Genomic DNA, 19,271 nt, shown 5'->3' with positions numbered 1-19,271 from the left:
TAAAAAATAATATAGAGTTTTAGCATTATGCATATTAATAATCACGTACAAGCGCTTGTTATCTTAGAAAAAGTTTATCTTTCTTCTACGCCTCTTATATGAAAGTTTTTTTTTTTTACAATAGCCTATACGAAAGTTGGACTTGGGATCCAAACATGCCATAGATGCCAGATTAATATACAACAGGAGTGCAGGACCATTGAACTCATAAATTAAATATATGAACAACAGCACAACAAATCTGCAAGCTGTTGATACTAGCTAGCTACGTATGTAGCGTACCAACTACGCACGACAGTTGTGCTGAGTTGTGATTGCACCCACACACTGCTTAATTTCTGTGTGATGAATAAGCCCCCAGCCATTTTCTCTCCTATATGCACGACTCATGCTGTGAACTGCTCGAGCTTTCTCTCACCTAGCAATCCGTCCATCAGGTCGTCGTCCTCGTCAGATCAGTTCTGTGTTGCCCAATACCAATATAACTTATTCACTGACGTGGAACCAATGCAAGTGTTACGAAGAGAATTAAAGTTCACTCAACGAAAGGGTAAAACAAACCGAAAAAAAAACTCCGGCGGACACTGAGGCTAAGATAGCCATGCATGGCTAGAATGGGACAGTACTGTGGGCCAGTGATTATTACTCCCTCCATATCGGTAAAGAAAAGTCGTTTAGAACAACGACACGGTTTTCAAAGTCTAATTTTAATTACTTGTTTTTATAAAAAAATTATCAAAAAGTGGTATATGTATATTTTTATGAAAGTAATTTTCAAGAAAAATCTATTCATATAGTTTTCACATTTCCAAACTCAACAACTTAAAAGTTATTCATGATTTATATTTCTAATGTTTAATCCAAACCTTGTATAAAACGACTTTCTTTACAGGTATGAAAGAAATACCAATGGATCGGCATGGACACCCCGTGTAACGCCAAAGACCGACTGCTATTTAACACATTCACTACTGTGACGATGGGGAATGGTAAACCAAATTCTAGCATAGAAGTTTTGTACTCCATTCATCCCAAAAGAATGTCATTCATTCTAAGTTTGGATCATAGGTTGAATTTTTTTGACTTTGACTAGGTTTTTAAAAATGTTAACATTTCAATCTCCAAATAGGGTTTCCGAAATTAATTAGTCACACCCAGAGAGCAGTGACTTCAAATCTCTACAAATTTAGTCAAGCTTAAGATCGATCAGTCAGCCAAGAACTACACAACACACAACACATGGATTAGAGCGTTGTACGGAAAAATCGACCCAACTTGAGGAATTTATCTCCTTAGGGTTCGACTCCATGTTGTTCAACTACAACCGGACGTAGAGTTCATTATCTGTAGGTGGACTTCGAATGGAGAGTACACCGTCAAACTTTAGTGTACCAGATTCAGTTAGCTAGGTCTTCTGAACCTTTTTGCGACGATTTGATTTGGAAAAGCAGTGACAAAATAAAATACAAATTCTTCACTTGGACTCTAATTGAAGACAAAATCTTAACGACAGATAATCATAATCTAGTGAGGAGGGAATGGACACATCAAAAAATTTGTGCCCTCTGTCATGGACAATAGGAGATGGGGCTCCATTTATGCCTATTATAAGCTGTTAGTATACCGCATTTGTTCTTACCTTCACAATTATAAGCTGCCAATCACAACTCCATTGCAGATTGGTAGGAAACAATTGTAAAAATGGTGCCAGAAATGTTCTTTCGGCAGATTAAGCATCTATGTCACGTGGAATTTATGGAAGGAAAGGAATCGGCGGATTTCTAAAATGAAAGATTCATAATGTCAGTGGTGGCATTATGTACAAAACAAGATATTGTGCAATATGTTTTTAGAAACATGTAGAGTTTGTGTTGCTTGTTGTGGCTAAACTGTTTATTTCCTTCCTCTTTTTTAATGCAAGCACAACTAGATTTTTCAATTTTTTCTAGTGTTTTAGCATTCAAAATTTAGTATAAAATTTCCCTGGTAATAAATACCTCCCAGTGAGGATTTCGTAGTGTTTTGACTAATGGTAGTGTTTTATTACTAACTAAAAATACTAGAAGAACTCCACTATTTTAATTAGTAGTGAAGCTTTAATTTGCTCCTGGCCACTTCTCCTTTACGAATATATACTTCAGTTAGTATAACACTTAAGCCATAGAGAGAGCCACATGCATGCATTGTTTAATGGATGTATTACATGTACTATAGTAACAACATCGGCTTACCTGCTTGGGCTCCCTCGCATACGTTTTGATAATTTGCATGGGGTGGATGGGGCCACGACGAACAGCTCGGCCAGAGCTGTAACCCTGGCCTGGCCATTTGGCGAGTGGACAACTTTCATTTTCATGCATATGCATGGCCAGACACCTGTAGCCATGTTTAATTCTTCCGTCTAGGCACTATATGGCTATTAATCGATTGCGACGAGTTTACGAGCTGATCTTTTAGCTAGGAGTAGGGCACATCGAGACGGGATCCATATATATATGTATATATGTATATATGATGATGATGGTGATGATTTAAAGGGCAAGTGGTTGGTCGAACTTGATTGCATTGCGCCCTTGCTGCAACCCAGCTTGACAGGGATGGATTATTGGATGCCATGCCACTACTTTCTCCTCCATCCCTCCATTGTTGCGGCATACTACTGCACAGCTGCAAGCATGAATGCATGAATGCTGTTGAAGTTGATGACACACACCGTCCCGTCGTGTACCATCACTTGGATAGATCGATGTTGAATGAAGCAAAGCTACGGGACAGCATCTCTTAAAAGTAGGTTGCTATAGCTTGACTGGCCTTGTTTAGTTCGCAAAATTTTTCAAGATTCTCCGTCACATCGAATCTTTGGTCGCATGCATAGAGCATTAAATATAGATGAAAATAAAAACTAACTGCACAGTTTACCTGTAATTTGTGAGATGAATCTTTTGAACCTAGTTACTCGGTGATTGAACAATGTTTGTCAAATAAAAACGAAATGCTACAGTAGCCAAAAACAAAAATTTTTGCCAACTAAACAAGGCCAGATACTCCTGGAGCTGCATGGAAAGTCACTTGAGCTCGCGAGCCCCAGCAGTAGTGTCATGTCTGGATGACCACTGGCCTGCTGCCGGACTGGTCTTTATATCACACTAGAGCTGTAGAGCCCATGACATGGCTTCGAGTGATATATTAAGCTAGCTACTAATCCCATCATTATGCTGCTTGGTCTAAGCTGGCAAGAACTGCCTATGTTCTTTTTATGCCCATCCTTGTGTTCGTTCCTTTTTTATTCGATCATATCGATGCATGTCCGATCCATATATAATTCTAAACAAGCAGGTTTGCTGTGTGCTGTCGCACTGTTGCTTGTTGACCCGAACAGTATAGTCTGTGCTAAGCTCTGATCGTCGTGGGCTGCACTGCACGCAGAGATCGGTAGCGGTACGGTGGAGCATGCATGCATGCAGCAGGCATGGAGCGAGGTTACTACAGTGGAATGCCTCCTGCTCCTAGCAATAGTGCAGTAGCAGCATGGCACGCAACCAGGTCTACATATGCTTCAGGCCTTGTTTATTAGTTCTAAAAAATTCTGCAAAATAGATACGGTAGCACTTTCATTTAGGCCTTGTTTAGTTGCAAAATATTTTGCAAAATCGACACTGTAGCTCTTTTGTTTGTATTTGACAAATATTGTCCAATCATGGACTAACTAGGCTCAAAAGATTCATCTCGTCAATTTCGACCAAACTGTACAATTAGTTTTTTATTTTTCTCTATATTTAATACTTTATGCATGTGTCTAAAGATTCGATGTGACGGGGAATCTGGAAAATTTTGTAAATTTTTTTGGCACTAAACAAGGCCTTATATTTGACAAATATTATTCAATTATAAACTAAATAGTCTCAAAAAATTCGACTTGTAAATTACAGATAAACTGTACAGTTAATTATTATTTTTATCTATATTTAATGTTTTATGTCAAAAATTCGATGTGACGAGAATCTAAATTTTTTTGCAAAACTTTTTAAAACTAAACAAAGCCTCAATTCGCCGCATTTACGTGTCTGGCTGGCTCGGAGCAGGAACAGTGCTAGCTGCGCTTCAATTCGATCCGATTCGCAGTCGGGTGATCCTTTTGCAACAACGCATTGAAGCGACAGGGTTGGCATGAACTGTGTCTCTCTGTGTGTGTGGTTTCATGGCGCTCACTGATCGCTGCTCGCTCTGACACTTGCCGCAGGAAAATGAAGAAAGGAATCCCCCGCCCCGCCCCGTTGATCGATCTTATTGCCCTCCGCTGTCTCCAATTACTCGGGCATTTATTCTGGGTTTCAAGGCGAGTTAATCGGCAATAGTCTCGCCCCGGCCCTTTCAATGGCCTGAATGCCTGAGCCCTCATGCATGAGCTAACCACCGATCCGGCCGGCTTTGCTGCTGCATGCATCTTCCTAGCAGCCGCCTGTTTCAGTCCCGGCCTCTCCGTTGTCCGCTTGCATTGCATGCAAATGCATCATCACTGTGCCTCACCACACGCTGCGTGTGTGCTCTCTCATCTCGTCGCCCGGCCAGTGGCGGCCCGGCGGCACCAAGACCTGCAAGCAACCCCTAAACACAGTAGCTGCATCTGCATGCCATTGCCACCTGCACCCCCCAATGCCTGTCACCTGGCTGGAATTGGCCAGATCCTTGATATGCCGCGCTCATCACTTTCGATCAGTACGTACGAGAACCATGTGCCAAGCGGTATCAGTAGGCATGCACAAATCTTGCATTGCAAGTTCCCATGTAGGCTTGATTGAACCTTTTCCATCAGTTGATGCACATACCTTATTATGTGCTCGTAGTCTCGTACCCTCTAGGCACAAGTATTAACATTTGATTGCATGTACATGTACCAATCGAGAATACCCAGTTGCACGAGCCGTGCAACGGCGCACATATATAATACTTCAAAAAAAAAAAAACTTGACTTGCGTGGTGATCAGCCTGCAGGGCATTTGTGTGATAGTGAAGGTCTTCTCTCACGCGGATCAAGAACCACAACTGAACCCCTGTACGTGTAGCTCTTTGTGAGCGAATAATGACCTGGGTCTAATCAATCTAAAATTTGCTCTGACATGAGGCAGTACGCGTGTTCATACTGCGCACGCTATAGATACCTTTCACATATGTACTGTACGACACGCGAGCTTGGGCGAGTCGTTAGTTGGCGATAGATTAATCAATCGATTGAGGCCTTGTTTAGATGCAAAATTTTTTTTGATTTTGACACTGTAGCACTTTCGTTTTTATTTGACAAATATTATCTAATCATGGAGCAACTAGGCTTAAATGATTCGTCTCGTGATTTATAGATAAACTGTACAATTAGTTATCTTTTTTATCTATATTTAATATTCCATGCATGTACCGCAAGATTCGATTTGATAGAGAATCTTGTAAAGTTTTGGGTTTTTGGTTGCATCTAAAATTCGATTTGATGGAGAATCTTGTAAAGTTTTGGATTTTTTGTTGCATCTAAACAAGACCTGAGCTCGCATAGCTTGTAGCAGAGCCGTCTCTTGTGTTGTTTGAATGGCGATGAAATAATGCATCTGCAGTTGTGCTGCACCCACTGGCCACTGGTTGCTGCATGCTGTGTATTTACGCCACGCCAAGACGAGAGCAACATTACGGTCCATAAAATCAGCGAGACAAAATCTTAATCCTTACCAGTACTGCATGCCCCGTACAGACCACAACAAGCACACGTACACGACATGCACCGACGCAAGTCTTCTGTAGACATCACACACACACACACACAACACAAAGGTAGAGACCGAGGGACGACGCGGCCGGAATTATTACCTAGACCCGTTCCATTGGCACCCCGATGTCCAACATATACTACTGCAGCTAGCTTCACTTCTCATCCTATAGCTGGCCCATGGAAGAACGGGTCTACGCAATAATTCCTTTCTCTGATCAACTCGAACACACACGGACACACATGGAACACGTATACGTACGACCGTACGTAAAGGACACAACTGACGGCATGCACGCAGTTGCGCTAGCTCTTGGCCGGCCGGCGAGACGACGACGACGGCGGCGGCGCTAGCGCTAGCTGTCCCGTCGTCAGCCTCGCTTGCCGCCCTTTCCCTTGGCGTGGCGCGGGTCGTTGGGGGCGTCGTTGAAGTCGAGGAGCACGGTGCTGTGGCACTTGGGGCACCGGGGGTCCTCCCGCGACAGCATCACGTACATCATGCACCGGGGGCACCCCGCCAGGATCATCGGCGCGCCTGCCGCTCCCGCCTCGGGGCTCCCCTCCGACGACACGCACGAGCTCGGGGGAGAAGCCGTCGACGACGACGAAGACGAGAGCCTCCTCGGCGAGCCCCTTCCGCCGCCGCCGCCATGGTTGTGGGTCGTCGCCCCCGACGAGCCCCCCGCCGCGCCCCCGCGCGACGACGACGACGACCTCGACAGGCTCAGCCGCAGCTCCTGCAGCTTCGACCCGACCTTGCCGTTGTTCCTGCTCATCTTCCAACACTGCCGCACGGAGGCCACCGCGCGGGTGTACTGGTGGTTGCTGGTGCTGCTGGAACTGTGGAATGGAACCCAGGCTACCTCGATGGTGGTGTGCCTGCCTGGGTATTTGTGGTGCGGTGGTGCAACTCCAGTTTGCATTATATAATGATGATGATGGACTGATGGTGGCTTGTGTTGTGGAGGTTATGCATGATGATGCTCGTTGAGGTGGAGGAGGTGATGGTTTTCTTTATGGCCATGAACAGCAGCATTTAAACCCCTGTTGCTTCCCTAGCTCCTCCATCTCTCTTCTGAATTCTGATGCCGGCTAGCTAAGCGCGCACTTTCTCTCTCTCTAATGTGGTTGGGGATTTAATGTATTACTAATTGGATTGAGAAATTGGATGGTCCGGGAGTTAAGGATTTTCCAGATGAACATTACATTGTGGGTGAATTGAAGGGGAGTGGAGGGATATATAGTGCCACTAGTATTTCTCTTGTAACAATTGATGAGTGAGATATAGTGAGACGATCGAGGCCCGGCACAGGTACGGAGGATGCGTTAATGTGATGGGGGTACGTATCTTAATACTCGTGTCTGTCTGCAGTGAATAGTACTCAATACATGTCTGCGGGCATGGGTACTATTTTTTTTCCATTTTATTATTATTGTTACTAAATATTCATTCCTTTAGTAATTAAAAATGTCATGTTAATCGTCATGGCTCCCACATGGAGCTTAGAAATTCTCATAAAATGAATCAGAAACATCTCGACATCAATTCAGTAGATTGATACTTAGACAGAGGACAAACCTTTTATGTTTCCCCCAGTCCCCCTTATTGGGTCATCAGACCTTAATGTAAATTATTCAATCCCTATTGAAATAAAAAGACAAAGCACTTGCCATTTCCCTAAAAAAAGTATAGGAATGGGGAAGCAAAGGGGTATTCTAATTAGGGCCTTGTTTACTTCCACCCCAAAATCCAAAATTTTTCAAGATTTCCCGTCACATCGAATCTTTAGACGCATGCATAGAGTATTAAATATAAACGAAAATAAAAACTAATTGCAAAGTTTGGTCGAAATTTACGAGACAAATCTTTTGAGCCTAATTAGTCTATAGTTGGACAATAATTACCACAAACAAACGAAACTGCTACAGTGTCGCGAAATTTTTTCCTTCTGGAACTAAACACCGCCTAGGGAAAAAGGGTCTAACTGTTTTCAAACTTATATTCTTACACAGAAACGGAAACTGAAATGGGAAAGCCGGCCAAAAAACGATATCCGAAACAGAACAAACCAAGATCGGAAACTCATCGACAATGGTCGGGAGGCGCGCGGTAACTCCAGGAAGGTACACGGATTGACATGACCACTTCAAATAGTTATTTTTCGGTTGGTGCTAATGCTAATTTGTTGTGAGACAAAAATATTGTTTCATGGCTGAAAAGTAGTACTGATAAGTTCAAGCATGTAACAAACCAGTGCAAAAGATGGATTTGGTTCTTCCATCGTGGCAAGATATAAAACCGACCACTAATCTCATAAGTCAGATCTACCATGTATTTATCCAACTCATTACAAATCTAATGTTTCAATTTCAGAAGCGGAAGGTTCATTTGATCTACCTTAGCCTTAAGAAGACAGTCTAGATGTAACATAAAAGTGATATAATTGCTTAATGACATAAAGAAAAGACCTATTGATCTCTATATGAAGAATTTACATGGTATTTCATACCAATCTCATGTAGATGAAATAGCCGATCCTATATCTTAATTTTTCATACAGAATTAATCTTTTACTTCACTATCATTTTATTATGGGGCCTTGGAGTTTATTTGATTTAAGGTTAGGCTAAAATCTAATTAAATTAAAAAATATCTAGCTCATTAGTATATATAACAAGTTTTATGTCATGTTGCAATGCACATGCATGTTTGCTAGTATAATAAAAAGAGTGAAGTGATACTCATTACTTCTATTTGTCATATTTTACTTCCCACAATACCCCACGCACCTCTTTGTCCTATCATGATTCGAACTCATGACTGCTCGTACGAATTAGAGTAGCACGAATCTAGCCAAGTATTGAAGTCCAATTCCAAGACGTATTATTGGATTAGATTACCAATTATTGCATATATGTCTAAACCATAGGTCATCCAAATGACCACTTAAAAAATTGTACGTTCTGTTGCAATGCGAGCATAATCTTAAAGAGAAGGCATTATTCTATTCGTCTTTTTACTTCCCACAGTACTCTCATGCCCTCTCTATTCCATATGTCACTTGGACTCACGGCCCTCATCATATAACCAATATGTTCTGTTGCAAGACACAAGCATATTTGCTAGTGAATTTATAAAATCGTTTGTTTTCACTATAGGCGGTTTAAACAAGACGGTTTAAACAAGACGGTTTATTCGACATGGCATATGTTAGTTGTTCACTATTCTACTCTACATATGGTTTCACGTTAGCCACAGGAGGATTAATCAGGCTAATTCCTACTTCTGGATCGTAAATGCAACTAGTAATATTTTTTTTCTACAAAAATATCAAATATATTTTCCCTTGGAAAATTAAAATCCTAAAATCTGGTTAACCTTAGAAATTTGTTTTATCTAAGCTATGAAGATTTTGAAGCTAATTTTGAAGTTTTTCTAAAATCATGCTATCTTATGGGGTCTAATTTGGAACTATTTAAGTCTTCTATGGACTCATTTTGATGTTTATTCAATAGTAGATAAGTTATCTTTTATATTTAGTCTATGACTCTAAATTGAAGACCCAAACGATATAAACGACCATGATTTTTCTATGATTGAATTGGTTTTTTTTCTATTATTAAATTAGATTCTAGGATTTTATTTTTTCACAAAAAAAACCACACAAAAAAGATTTCTAGGATTTTATTACATATTTTTTCTAGAAAAATAATTTAGATATTTTTGAAATATTTATAGTACGATTTACCTCAAAATATTTATTGCATCTTTGATAACATGATGCCAAAACAAAAACACCTTGTAAAACCACTTAGATGCATAAATAAATTGAGTGGAAATCCAATTTTATAAATTATAGGAAGTTAAGACTTTTTTTCTTTTTGAGGAAAAGAGGAAAGTTAAGACTTATAAGAGGATCAAAAGGATTTTTTTCCAAGTCCAATATTAACGTGGGCCTGTTGGATTATTTCTTCATTTCATGATAGCCTAGGTAGCGGTCATGGTCCTAAAGAGCTGGGTAAAGGATGGGCCTAACCGGACGAAGCTGAGATCCTGGGTAAGAAGGATAAGCTAGGCCTTAGGCCTGGTGCAGCTGGACTACCCAGCCAATTTCGCACCTTTCATTCAGCTAGATTTGTCGTATTTTTTCTAATTTTTTAGGGGATTTTTTTCCCATTGCAGTCTTGATCCTGGGCTGTTGACTAGCAGCCTGGCACCAAAACATTTTCAGCCCAAACCCTAAAAAGCGGAGCTGCCAAAGGTTACGCTCGCACCTGACTTGGGCTCAGTTTCTCAGTAAAAAAAAACTTACTTGGGCTCAATTCAAACCTGCTGGTAGTTTGACGTTTTAAACCCAAGCCAATCCAATCTGTTGCTCAAAAAAAAAAAACAAAAAACTAAGCCAATTGTGTGATGTATGGGCTTTGAGCCTTTGTTGGGTGAAGAACTTGTAATGACTAGTACGATGCTACACTGTAAACTGATTGGTGCTGTTGCAGCTCACACGGAAGGGACTCTGAAAAAATGGGGAATCCTGAGCCAACGGGGCAAGATCAGCACGACGGGGAAGAACACATCATGCTCACATAGGAATAATTGCCTAGCTAAAGCTTATCAAGTTTTTTTTTTCTTCTTCTTCTCGTATTTCAGACTCCGCGGACACAGAACCACCGTACTGGCCGGGCACGCTTTGCAGAGAAACAGCGCTGTAAGCCACTCGTATACTGTACTCCGTACTGTATGTGGTGCTGCACTGCACCTGCTTGCTGCTTCTGTATCTTTTGGATTTCATCCCAGCCCAGCCCACCATCAGTGGATGCATCAGCAGCCTGCTCTCTCTTCTGCTTTATCTGCATCTGCACGGGCAGCAAGGTCAGCACGTAGCTCTTGTCTTAACCCTGAGACTGAATGCCAAATGTTTTCCCTGAAAACTAAGGCCTTGTTTAGTTCCATATAAATTTTGCAAAATTTTTTAGATTTCTTGTCACATCGAATCTTGCGGCACATGTATGGAACATTAAATATAAATTGAAAAATAACTAATTGCACAGTTTATCTGTAATTTGCGAGACGAATCTTTTAAGTCTAGTTAATCCATAATTAGATAATATTTATCAAATACAAACGAAAGTGCTATCTATTTTGCAACTAAACGAGGCTTAAAGTGCAATGTGCTTTGGCTTCTTAGCAAAAACAAGCATCAATTGTGTGGTGGCTCAACAACTGTGGGCTGTGCTTTCCAAAATCTTTGATGTTCAGTTAGGAAATTCTTTAGATTCCATAGGAAAGTTTTGGTTAAGTAGTAAACTTAATGGAGTTCTTAATCTGTTTACTTCAGCTGGTTTTTGGAGTATGTGGAAACTAAGAAATGATTTATGTTTCAGAGAAATTAGTGGAGGAGTATGGCTATGCTCCTGTACAAGCTGGCTGGTTTGGTTCAGAACTGGGTGATTCTCTATCCAGAGGAACAGAAGTCTCTCATACAAAGCAAAGTGGAGATGATCAAGGAGGTCGCCATGGCTTCGTTGGAAGTAAACTCCCATCAAGAATGGCACTCGTTGGGAGACTTCTAGAACAACAAATTCTCTCATGAAGTCCCAGCTGATGCTTTCTGAAGAAAAAGTGGAGGTCCAGAAGCTGGTGGCTGCTGCTTTTGAAATCCTTGTATGGCAAAAACTTTCTGTTAGGTTTAGTAGTTCTATCTCGGTTATCTAGGTGATCTATATATGGAGTTTCTTGGCCGGCTTTGCTCTTTTAAACGGTTCAGATGGTATCCCCATCTGCAGTGTGCGGTAAAAACGATATATTGTTTTTTTGGCTACGATTATAAAGACGGAGGCTCGACCCTAAAATTCTAAAAAAAAAGTGCAATGTGCAAAGTTGAAAAGGGAAATGAACAGGTAGTCCAAATAATATGCTAACATTGACTTGAGTGCTACTGTATCATTGTTCTGTTGGTGAGATTTTCTGGCCTTTGGTAGGGCAAGGAAGTTATAATGAGGGGGGCAAGGCGCATTGAAAGAGCCGTAGAAATGTTGGAAAGAAATCATATATGGTGTAGCATCAACCTTGAATTGCTATGGCATGGAGACAACAATGGTACTGATGAAAGCCTGACAGGTTGCTATTCCTCTTCAGACGATCCACGGCGCGAAGACAAGGCTGGACTCCACGTGAACTGTGATGATCTTTTGGGTGGATACGATTGCCGCTCCCGCTGTCTGGCTGGAGGTAGAAGAAAGCAGCAAACTTTTTACCCTAGCATATTGCCAAGCTTCTGCAGCTGTCTGTCATGATTGTTCTGTGCTAGCTCTTTGCAATGCAAGCACACCAGTACACCACACACGAAACAAGATAAAACCAAGACGATAAATTTTCTTAGGGCACGAAATTCTCAGAATCCGGAAAAGCAACAGAAAGCCAACCTGCAACCTTTCAACCACATGCGTCGTCTCCAGGAAAAGCTTCAAAGCCTTTTACACTGCTGTACCACCAGGACCAGAGGTACTCACTCATCCATGCAAATGCAGGTCAGGTGATCGATCAAAGATGCATGCCCAGTTACTTTCTCGCTAGTAACCGAGGCCGAGGCATGCACGCAGATCCAGGTGCAGCTCACACAGTGGGGTGCATGGCGATGGAACACAGGACGCGTACATATATGCATACAACTGTTTTGGTCATCATGGTAACTGGTAAATATATAGTCCCTGAGCGTCTGAGCAACGTCCCAAGCATGGCAGCTTACGCCCCACAGTGAAGAGCTCCTTTTGGATTCAATTTTGAGAGTACACAGCTCACATGATCTGATCGTCGTCGATCTCTTTTCAGCTTAGGGTCTAGTCAGACAGTACACAGTTACTCACAAACAACCAGTTGTGGTTGTGGCATGCAGGCACATGTACAGATTGATGATGTCTTGTTATTGTAGCACGAAAATTTTACAATCTAAACTAAACAAAGCCATATATAAACTAAGCTAGGTTGATCAAAAGTTATCTAGGTCAATGATCTTGCACATGTCAATTGCTTGGAAGATCACTTGTTGCTTGGTCTTCTAAGAATCAAAGTTTGGTTGCATCATCAATGATCGAGGTGGAATACATCTCCACGGGTAGTTTTTGTTCATAATTTCTTTGGGTAAAGATCACCTTATTTGACTTTGGAATCAAGTTTGAGCAAATGTCATTGCTATATGACAATGAGAGTGCCGTGAAGATTGCCACCAACCCAGTTGAACACTCAAGAACTAAGAACATTGATATTTGCCACCATTTCTAAGAGATCATCAAGCAAAGGTGGATATCAAAATTGAGACTATGGGCATGGATGATCGGATATATTCACCAAGCTATTAGATGAAGTAAGATTTTGTAAGCTTACAAATGAGTTGAACATTCTTAAGCTTAGAAATACTTGCTATACTAATCAATAGGATAATATCACGATTGACCCTTGGCAAATTATATATAGTTACAACCCAATAACTTTCCATCTCTAAAATCTAATTCTATCTCTTAATTAAATATCTCTTAACACTCCACCCACGTGGTAATGGGCAGGCCCACATGGACGAAGATCTCAAGCTGCTCCACAGAACGGAGACCCGTGTCGCATAGCAGAGACGTCTATGCGACGGCATACAAGGGCATGTTTACTTCTCCATTTGAGCTAAAAAAATTAGGTTTTAGCCTACCATTTTACAGAATGGACTAAAAGGATGTTTAGTTTCTCTTTTATCCTAAAAAATTTTAGGTTTTGGTCTATTCTTTTGCATAATAGAACTAAACGCTATGTAAAATTTTTAGTAAAAAAGTGACAATTCTTTATTCTGGATTTTGGCCTCAATAGACTTAAAAAAGCCAAAAGAGATCAGGCTAATTGAGCCAATAAATTCTGCATTTTGAATACAACTAAACATAACTAAATTTTGGCATTTTAAATTTCATCATTCCAAATGGTTGGCATTTTGCATTCTATGGAGACTATACACACCCTATTTTTTTTTTCCGACACGGCCCGGCGTGTTCATGGCTTCAACCGAATAAAATCCCTCTGTTTGAAAACTAGTCATCCGCCCACAAGCGCCCGGCCCTCTTTCTCCCCCGGCTTGCTTTGCTCCTACTCGCGCCAGCGCCACTGCTGCAGACGTGGCTGTTGACATCAGAGCTGACGCCAATGGTGAGGGGGCTACCCTTCAGCTCCCTCTTCTACACCACTAACTCAGCCCAGGACACCCCGCCACCGTCACCGCCGGCAGCCGCTCCACCGCCGGCATGGATGTGGCCCTCTTGTAAGAACCCAAGGACGACCCAGTACTTCCGGACCCCATCCGCCACCGCCAAGACCATAGCATCCCTCTTCCTGGACTCCGGGGAGTCGTCCTTCGCCAACTCCTCCGCGCGGACGACGACGCACCACGCCGACGACTGCGCGTCCGAAAGCCAGTCCACCGAGTCCGGGGCCTCGGCGTCGGCGGCCGACGACATCGCGGACGCCATCGTCCGGGGACTCCGCTCCGACGACCGCCTCCTCTTCGAGCCCCACGGGCCCTCCAGCTCCATCCTCGAGAGGAAGCCTCCGGCGCGTCCTGCCGTGCGCCTGCGGCCGCGAGCCGCCTCCTCCGCCCAGGCCAAGGCGGCGGCGGCGTCCTCGTCCTTCGGCGACGACAGCGTGGCGGTGGCGTTCGACTCCACCGATCCGTACCACGACTTTCGGGCTTCCATGGAGGAGATGGTGGCCGCGCACGGCATGGGCGACTGGGAGTGGCTCGAGAGGATGCTGGCATGGTACCTCGGCGCCAATGGCAGGCACACCCACTCCGCCATCGTCACCGCGTTTGTCGACCTCGTCGTCACCATGGCCGCGGCCTCCGCCCCTGCCTGCGCCTGCGCCTGCAGCTCCTCCCGCGTCTCTTCTTTCACGTTCGCCAGCAGTAGCGAGCCTGCCGAGAGCAGCAGCGCCGGCGGCCATTTCTCATTGGGCCTGAGGTAAATCAAACCAGCCGGCCGGACGCCTCTGGCTTGCTTGCATTGTCGCAGTAGCTTCGGCATGTGTATCATGCATGTACTCGTGTACCAGCAACCGTCTGTGTGAGCGAGTGTTCGTTTTTTTTTCCTTTGGTGTGCGTGTGTGTTTGATAAACTTTTCAGTAGTACTTGATCCAGGTTGATTATTTTTAGAGTCTATCTATCCAACAACTTAGTGTTGGGCACTCGCTCTTCTTTACTGTTTATCTTCGTCCTCGCTCCTGCCACTGCCCACCATTTCATTTCCTTGTTGGTAGATTATTGCTGGATCATCAGCAGCCAGCTACATACTACTAGTACGTTTGTGCAGCGAGAAGCCTACATGCAGCTGAGGTAAATATAACTACCGGTACGTGCGTGCAACTTGCCGACCCAACAAGACCTAACAAAGACAACGATGAGGTCGACGTGACACCGGTACCTTCACAGATCGAGATGCGCCACGGGAGAAGAATATACACGTCTTATCGCGCGCAGCAAGAGCGAGAGCTGCCCAGCACTGGGTGTTTCCGGGTTCCGGCCAAGCGCTGTCGAGCACACTTTTGAGCGCCTGTACTGCTGCTGCATCGACCAGGCGGCGGACGTACCCGGGCCGGCCGGCCGGCGAATGAACACCTCCGGCCGCGTACACAGAAAAGGCGGGGTCGACGGGGGTGCGCGCGCGCCGAGTCCGTGATCTGTCCTGTGTGGGGATCGGAGAACAGGGACGCGCGCGGGGCGCCGGTTGGACACTGGCTGCCGCGCGCCCGGGGCTGGGAGGCCATGCATGCATGCATGATGCATGGTCCCCGGGCGTGCACGTGCCGCCGGGATCGATCGCCATCGGCGGAACAGGAACAGGTCGCCAACGAACAAGTCGAGCGCTCGCGGTAGGGCGGTCGACGTTGATGCGACAGCGAAGCCCCGCCCGCGCATGCAGCCGGACCAGCACAGCACCAGCCACGGGCTGGCTGGACCTGGACGCTGGACGCTGGCGAGGCCTGGCGTACGCGCGCGCGCGGCCCAGTTGGAGTCCGCCGGCCGGCGCGTAGCTCGAACTGCATGCTGAGCCGCAGGGGGGGGGGGGGTACGGTGCTCTTTATGGGTTTGTGTTGGTTACTATACCTAGGCTCGTGACGACGGCCCGGGATTAATTAAGCACGACACGTGCTCACACTGCATTAGTTCGGGCCCCTTGTAGCTAGCTAATCTCATGCATGCATGAGATTGGATGAGTCTAGCTACTACGGCTCGATCGATTGGCATTGGCTTATGTGTTGCCACGCCGAGGACCACAGCAGGCGATCCGTGGTGTTCATCCAGACGAAGACGACGAATTGCAAAACCGGCCGCGCGCCGGGTACACGTCGTCCGGCCTGCTGGGTTTTCAGGTCAAGTGATCGCGTTTAACGGCCGGTATAGAGTTCTGTCTTGAGGATGCACTGGGCGGCTGCTACTGTCTGCATGGCGGAGAGAGCTAGCCGGCCGGGGGCCTACCGTGAGGCAGCTGGCCGGTTTTGTCCCGGCGCCCTTAAATAGTTTGAGAGCTCGATTGTTTGGAAATGGCGCGCGGCACCACATCCACAGTGCAATCCTTGGCACGCACCCGTGGACCATATGTTTTGATAATAATAATATAGCACACCGTAGGCCTACTTGGGTCTTATTTAGTTTACCCAAAAAACCAAAATCTTTTTAAGATTCTTCGTCACATCGAATCTTACGCCACATGCATAGAGTATTAAATATAGACAGAAATAAAAACTAATTACACAGTTTATCTGTAAATCACGAGATGAATCTTTTAAGCTTAGTTACTCTATAATTGGATAATGTTTATCAAATAAAAACAAAAATGCTACGGTTCCGAAAACTTATCAGTTTTCGGAACTAAACAAGGCCTTGTTCGTATGCAGGCAGTACCGCTTCACTGACCGGGTAGGGTAGGGACTAGGGAGCATGGTACAGGGGACATTACAACTGAAAGCTTGCATGCTTTGCTAGATATTACACAATACGAGATGAGTTGTATTATTGGCTAGATTAGAGTTGGAGCCAAACTCTACGGTATGTCTTAAGAGACCATAAATATGTGGCAACCCCTGTTGCAACCATGAAGGGGGCTAGTTTGGGTGCTCATGAGGCTACGGGAGCGTCTGGATGCCAATGTAGCTGTTGTTTTATAGTGAATAGTGTCTGTAGTCATGCCATGACGATGTAGGTATATCACAAAAATTCATTAAAAAACATTGTGTCTTGGTGTCGCTTTCGTTTACGTATTTTTCTTCTATGATGGTTGTGCTTCCTCAGTTTTTGGTTATCGAATCTATTCGGGTTTGGATTTAATATATAATCGTGCACTTTAACATATTGTAGGCTACTAGATATGCATGTGTGTGCAAGTATGATAATATACCACTACTATTACGAATCGTGGAATGTATTAAGCCGCATATGATTAAGTAACATCTATATTTATATCTCAATTGCTGACCTATGTCATTATAAAAAGATAACTTGAATTAACCTAGGAATTTTCATGATAATTCTGCACCTATGTCATTATGAGTGTTAATTGTTAAAAGAACATTGTACAAAGAAACTCCATATATTTGCGCCAAAGACTAATTTATAAATTGCCTACCTGTTGGGTATTTTAAACGCAAACAGAAAAATCTGCAAGCGCACGGATACCAATGTAGCTTTCACCCGGGAGTATTCCAGAGTATCAATTTTCCACAGAGAACGTGAGTGTACTAATTAAGAATCAAGATCGCCCAAGGATAACTATATAATTATTTTTGGTAGGAAGAGAGGAAGTTTCCTGAGAGTTCTCTAGTTGATCTAAGAATCAAGAATTACTTCAAGATTATCTATATCGGGACATCAGAGCACTAACCACAGAAAGAGATGAGAAGGGGGCTAGGAAGGTCTGACTACGGTCCTACAAACACCGATCCGAACGTGGTGGAATACGTCGACCGTTAGGGCTGTCACTACCCTAAGGCTACCACAACAATCCGCAGGATTGGGTGCAATTCCAGGTAATCGCAAGACTAAACACCACGTCTAATCTATTAATTACTACTCTAGCGTTATAAAGACTAGAGCACTTGATGCAAGCGGGAATCCAATAAATAACTTGAATGTAAATAAAAGTAATTAAAGAACTCAGGAATTATGAATTGAAGAACTTGGAGAACGATGAAGAACGAACCAGTTGCTGCAAAAGTATAATGTTGAGGAAGATCCGACAGATCTGGCTCCTCCTCCGCTCTCCTCTTCTCTCTCCCTATTTTCTAGATTACAACTAGAACTAACTAGAACTAGAACTAGAGGAACTAGAACTAGAACTAAATGAACTAGAGATAGAACTAGAAGAACTAGAGGGATCCTCTCTACTTGGATGAAGAATTGAAACCCTAACTTTGATTCTGTAGAAGAGGTATGCTCTCCAGGGGCCAGAGGGCCTTGCTTATATAGTCTTTTCAGATGAATCTAGGTCGTCGGATCAAACCGACATTAATCGCATGGTTTTCCTTGGTCCCTTAGGTCGGTGGAGCACGATCCGCGAAGTTGAAGCTGATTGGTTACTGTAGCTGGGCGGGCACCCAAGGGACTTGGGCGGGCGCCCTGCCCCCGGGCCCGATCGGCCTTCCGTTCGTTCCCGTGGCTTCTGGAGTCTTCTAGATGGTAGAAAATTGCGCGGCACGTTAATATCTCTATGTAAACCCGACGTGTGGGCCTTTCTTCCGTATTTCCTGATAACCCCCTGCAGAAATAGACAAACACCAAAACTCGTGGAATTCTGTTAGATAAAACCCTAAGTCTAGGTGTTGGTTGCATTTGGATCCTTTTCCATGATTAGTTGATGGTTAAATGTGAGCATTAAGGACCGTCAACAAGCTCTCCCAAGCTTAACCTTTGCTCGTCCCTAAGCAAAGATGGACTCAAGAGTTTCTGCAGTGGTTTCATGTCTTAAAGGTACACATGCATTCAAACAAGATCTCATCTCTGAGTTAGGATAAACTGTTAAGATTTAAACTTACTCATATTACCTTCCACCATAGGGCTTGTAACCGTCACTTGTGTCTTGAGCAGTTAAAAGATAGAACGGTTTAGTCAAGCGCCATGTCTCTTGTTCTTTGATTAACTATAGCTCTAGAGTTTTTGCAGATTTTCAAATAAAACTCAGAGATTCCTTGTATGACTCTCTCTAGTCTCTCTTTTGTGGTATTTCTGGATCCTTACCAAGGCAGTAATGGTGTATGCCTTCTCTCAAAGTATGTAGTATTTTTGGTATGAGGCATAGTGGCATTGCCTTCTCTCTCACCCTACTCTAATAAGGTTTTGATATCTAGAGCTCATAGGTGGGAGACAGCTAATACATACTTACAAGACATTTATTGCATAGTCAAACCATGGATCCAGAAGAACAAGTCAATAAGTCAAATCAAGATGTGCATGTGTGGCGAATGAATGGTGCATGGTAATGATGGTGATAACAATGGTG

The 19,271-nt window shown here is 43.7% G+C and overlaps 2 protein-coding genes across 2 annotated transcripts; one reads left to right on the top strand and one right to left on the bottom strand.

Annotated features, from left to right (window-relative positions):
- On the bottom strand, window positions 5,662–6,973 carry LOC8072503 (sericin-2). The gene has a single exon (XM_002439831.2). It carries the CDS (start codon window positions 6,670–6,672, stop codon window positions 6,121–6,123), a length of 552 nt encoding a protein of 183 aa, XP_002439876.2. The 5' UTR covers window positions 6,673–6,973; the 3' UTR covers window positions 5,662–6,120.
- On the top strand, window positions 13,838–14,985 carry LOC110430547 (transcription repressor OFP13-like). Its single transcript, XM_021448313.1, has one exon. It carries the CDS (start codon window positions 13,929–13,931, stop codon window positions 14,742–14,744), a length of 816 nt encoding a protein of 271 aa, XP_021303988.1. The 5' UTR covers window positions 13,838–13,928; the 3' UTR covers window positions 14,745–14,985.

This window comes from Sorghum bicolor, chromosome 9, assembly GCF_000003195.3.
Source record: "Sorghum bicolor cultivar BTx623 chromosome 9, Sorghum_bicolor_NCBIv3, whole genome shotgun sequence".
In the NCBI taxonomy this organism is placed as follows: Eukaryota; Viridiplantae; Streptophyta; class Magnoliopsida; order Poales; family Poaceae; genus Sorghum; species Sorghum bicolor.
Note: the sequence above shows the minus strand (reverse complement) of the source record. Positions and strands in the feature narration are given on the sequence as shown.